Here is a 3,748-nt window from a genome sequence, read left to right as displayed (position 1 = left end):
AGTATACCACGTATCAATTGTCCAATTAAAAATTGGTTTGGTTAGAAAAAAAAAAAGAAAAAAAAAGGTGTTAGTAGTTGCCCTAATGAGCACGCAAGCAAAGATACCTCACTTGAGGACAAATTATATTTCTGATTATCTGCACTAGTGCACAGCCTGTTAACCAAGCAATTAATCCTTTATTACGAAATTAAAGAGAAAAGTTTGGTTTTGCATAGGTACCCTTTCAAAGTTGCTATTTAATTGCACATGCTATTGGTTCCTACTTTTTGTGCTTCATATATCTCCCATGTGAGATTTTTTTTTTATATATATTATTCTACTTGATATATTCAAGATAGTTTAATGAGAATGTATTTTTATTATTATTTACATTTTGTTTTACAAGTCAAAATGATTCAAATAATGACCCTAACATTTTTTTTCCACATATACATAGGAGCAAAACAGAGTTGACAATACTTCCTCATATTGAATTTTCAATTATATATATGTATGCGAATAAGGAGTAAAAAAAACTTAAAAGTAGAAAAATATATTGTTTTTAAAATCTACCAATTTTATCCACTTAATTTTTAAGTTTATAGATTAGTTATTCAAATTTATCATTGTACATGTCTGTAGATTCAAATCTGGGAGTACCCTCCTATTCTTCTATCCGAACCGTTCAAAATCGATCACACAGCTTCAATTACTTTTTTCTTTTATATCAATATAATCTAGTAAAACGAATCAGATTTTGAACGGTTCAGATGAAAGAATATGAGAGTGCTACTTTTCTTAAGAAAATGAGTAGATTTCAATCCCATGTCTATGGTGTTTCAAACAAAAATATATTTATGTCTAAAATTTTGCTAAATGCAAACCACTTTTATATAATTTTTTATTTTAAAACTAATGATTCTTTCAGCATTTTTTTCAGGACAAAGTTAAAAAAAGAGTTTTAATAAACACAAAATATCAAAACAAGAGCTACATTCAAATGCACTTAAAAACATAATCACAAACAAATTAAAAGAAAATTCCTTCCACATCTACCCAAAGAACCCTATGCAAAATAGAAGCTTGGTGAGACAACCCCATCAACAGAGCACTCAAAAGTCAGATCCTTCCTCCACAACAACTGCATCTCTTCAATTCAGACCTTTCCCCATATCAAATAAGTTTAAAAAAAAAAAATACTCTGCCGAGAATAATGTCCTCCCCCTTAGAAAATTATATTATTCCTCGTATTTTATATGATTCAGATAACAGCACGACACAGATCTGACACCCAATTCAATCTTCTTTAGACACCACTAAACAACTCTCTCAAAGATCCCCCAGAGAATTTAATTTAAGACATAGTCCCTTGCCATTATTCAAGTTAAAAATATCTCAAATTAATTTGATCTCTGTACATTGTATAAATTACGAGTTATAGTTTTCATAGAGAAAAACTTGACTTTGATTTAGTGGAAAAGACAAATGAGTTCTATGTAGAAAGTCATGAGTTCGAAACTCACAACGTAAGAAAATTCTCCGGCCATTTTTATTAATACCCAAAAAAAAAAACATTTTTACAATAATAACCTGACAATTTTTTTTTTTTTAAATCTGACCAGACCGCCGGTAATTGGGGCGGTCCGATTCCATACCAGACCGCCAGGACCCTGGGCGGTCCAGTAGGGACCAGACCGCCGGTAATTGGGGCGGTCCACTATGCTGCCATATAGCAGCTCTGTCTGCTGTCTCTCTAGCACAGTATCATTTATTAAACCACAGAGAAGAAAGAGAGAGCGATTTTGAAGCGATTTTAAGCGATTTAGAGGCGATTGCTACAGGTATATTATTTTTTATTTAATTATTTTATGTTTAATTTTTAATTAATAATTATTATACCCGCAGTCTGTAAAAACTATAAATTAGGCTTTAAGTAATATTATAATTAACTTTTAAATTCCAAAAAATAATGAATCTATTATACTGTAATTCTTATGAATGTTTTTTTTTAAATGTAGTTTGTTAAGGACAAAATGCTGGTTGCACTGTACGTGGGCGGTAGGCTAATTAAGGGTGCAGATGGCGTGTATTACTCGAAAGATGCCTCATTCGGCTTGCAGGTTAATGAAAGAACCACATTTATTGAACTTAAGCAACTAGTATATGAAAAGACTGGTGTGAACCCCGACCGGTATGAATTAGAATTGGCTACCCGAATTGACACACAACGGGCTGGGGCGGGTAGACCTTACTTTGTGAGTTTTCCTATAACAGATGAGGAGTTGTGGAAGGCTGTGTACCAACAATTTGAGTCTAGGGGGGTCGCTATGATAGACTTATATTCCAGGAGGGTTCCCCAGGCCGGGGCTAGACCTTTTAGTGCGGCTGGGGCTGGACCTTCTAGGGCTCCCCCTGCTGGACCTTCAGGTTATGACAATTCGGCTTATGACAGCCAGGGGTACCACCACTCCCCTCATGACAGCCAGGGGTACCACCACTCCCCTCATGACAGTCAGGGGTACCACCACTCCCCTCATGACAACCAGGGGTACCACAGTCCCTGTTATGACAACCCGGGGTACCATAACTCCCGTGAGTTTACTGAAGTTGTACCACCACCACCACCACCGCCCAGACAGACACCCATAATCCCTACATTTCCAGCTATACCAGAGTCATTACCGATACAGTTATCCGTTAATCCAAATGATACTAATATTGATGTTGATGCTATTGATGCCATACCGGAAAGAGAAATGGAAACCGGAGATGAATACCAAGGAATTTGGGAATCTGATGACTTATCAGATGGTGATGCAAATGTACCAGGTTTGTCCAGGGAAGAAAAATTCCCAATCAGGGGTCGAGGGAATAGGCATCCTGTCGCCACATTCAACGATACCACAGCTTTTGAAGAGGCTGACATTAGTTTCTTTGGTCCTCGTGTTGTATACAATCGTGAACTTGCCCCAGGGCAAGTCTATACCAACATAGATGAACTTGTAAAGAAAATCTATGAGACTCACGTTCAGGAGATGGCGGACTCCATAAGTGCTGCTCCGGATGTCCAGCCCAGTCGTACTCCAAGCTGAAACGCTGCCTCCAGTCGACTTTGGGCTTGCAGTGAGTCGTTCTGCAAGTACAATTAATTAGAAAGTCCAGAAACGAAATTAAAATGACAATAGTAAAGTGATAACGATATTTGTTCCTTTGACGATAGTACTTACTTGTGGAACCTGTCCGTCTCATCCTGACCAATCAGCGGGTACTCCGGGATGAAGGCATCCAAGCCGAACTGTCGGGACACCCGATCGGGATAATGGTACTCCACTATCCAGTAACAAACTAACGGTCCCTGATAAAACGAGAGTGGTCTCTGCTCCAATGTCAACCGACTCAGAAGACCGCTACGATAAAATGCACGATACGGGAACCAATCGATGTTACAATGTCGGAGCATCTGGAGTTGACCCCGGACATAAGAAACCCCCTTGCCCGTCTCCTGGTAGTCGTGATCCCTGCCCCATATAGCAGCATATGCGGGGCATCTGTCTGGGTCTGGAACTCTCCAACGGGGAGGTGGATGTGGTATATCTGGCCGACATATGGGCAGATGTGACCACGACCAATGCTGGAGTAGAAGAAGTGGCCCTTGAATCTGCTTGTTCTTCACCTGAAATTTTAACTGTAAATATGAACTCGGTATGAATTTTCAACTTTAAAGTAACAACAAAATTAGTACAGACTTACCAAACAAGCATGACAC

The 3,748-nt window shown here is 38.4% G+C and overlaps 1 protein-coding gene across 1 annotated transcript; it reads left to right on the top strand.

Moving 5' to 3' along the window:
- The first annotated feature begins 1,647 nt into the window (after positions 1-1,647).
- On the top strand, positions 1,648-3,109 carry LOC144573083 (uncharacterized). Its single transcript, XM_078322772.1, has 3 exons — positions 1,648-1,823; positions 2,001-2,919; positions 3,015-3,109. Exons 2-3 carry the CDS (start codon positions 2,016-2,018, stop codon positions 3,107-3,109), a joined length of 999 nt encoding a protein of 332 aa, XP_078178898.1. The 5' UTR covers positions 1,648-1,823; positions 2,001-2,015.
- The last annotated feature ends 639 nt before the right edge of the window (positions 3,110-3,748 follow it).

This window comes from Carex rostrata, chromosome 21 (assembly GCF_964058835.1).
Source record: "Carex rostrata chromosome 21, lpCarRost1.2, whole genome shotgun sequence".
NCBI lineage: Eukaryota > Viridiplantae > Streptophyta > Magnoliopsida > Poales > Cyperaceae > Carex > Carex rostrata.
This window is presented reverse-complemented; position numbering and strand designations above follow the sequence as displayed.

Coding starts and splice junctions, on each gene's coding strand:
- LOC144573083 (XM_078322772.1), top strand. CDS start 2,016: ATGCTGGTTGCACTGTACGTGGGCGGTAGGCTAATTAAGGGTGCAGAT. Junction 2,920..3,014: donor GGCTGACATTAGTTTCTTTG/GTCCTCGTGTTG, acceptor ACTCACGTTCAG/GAGATGGCGGACTCCATAAG.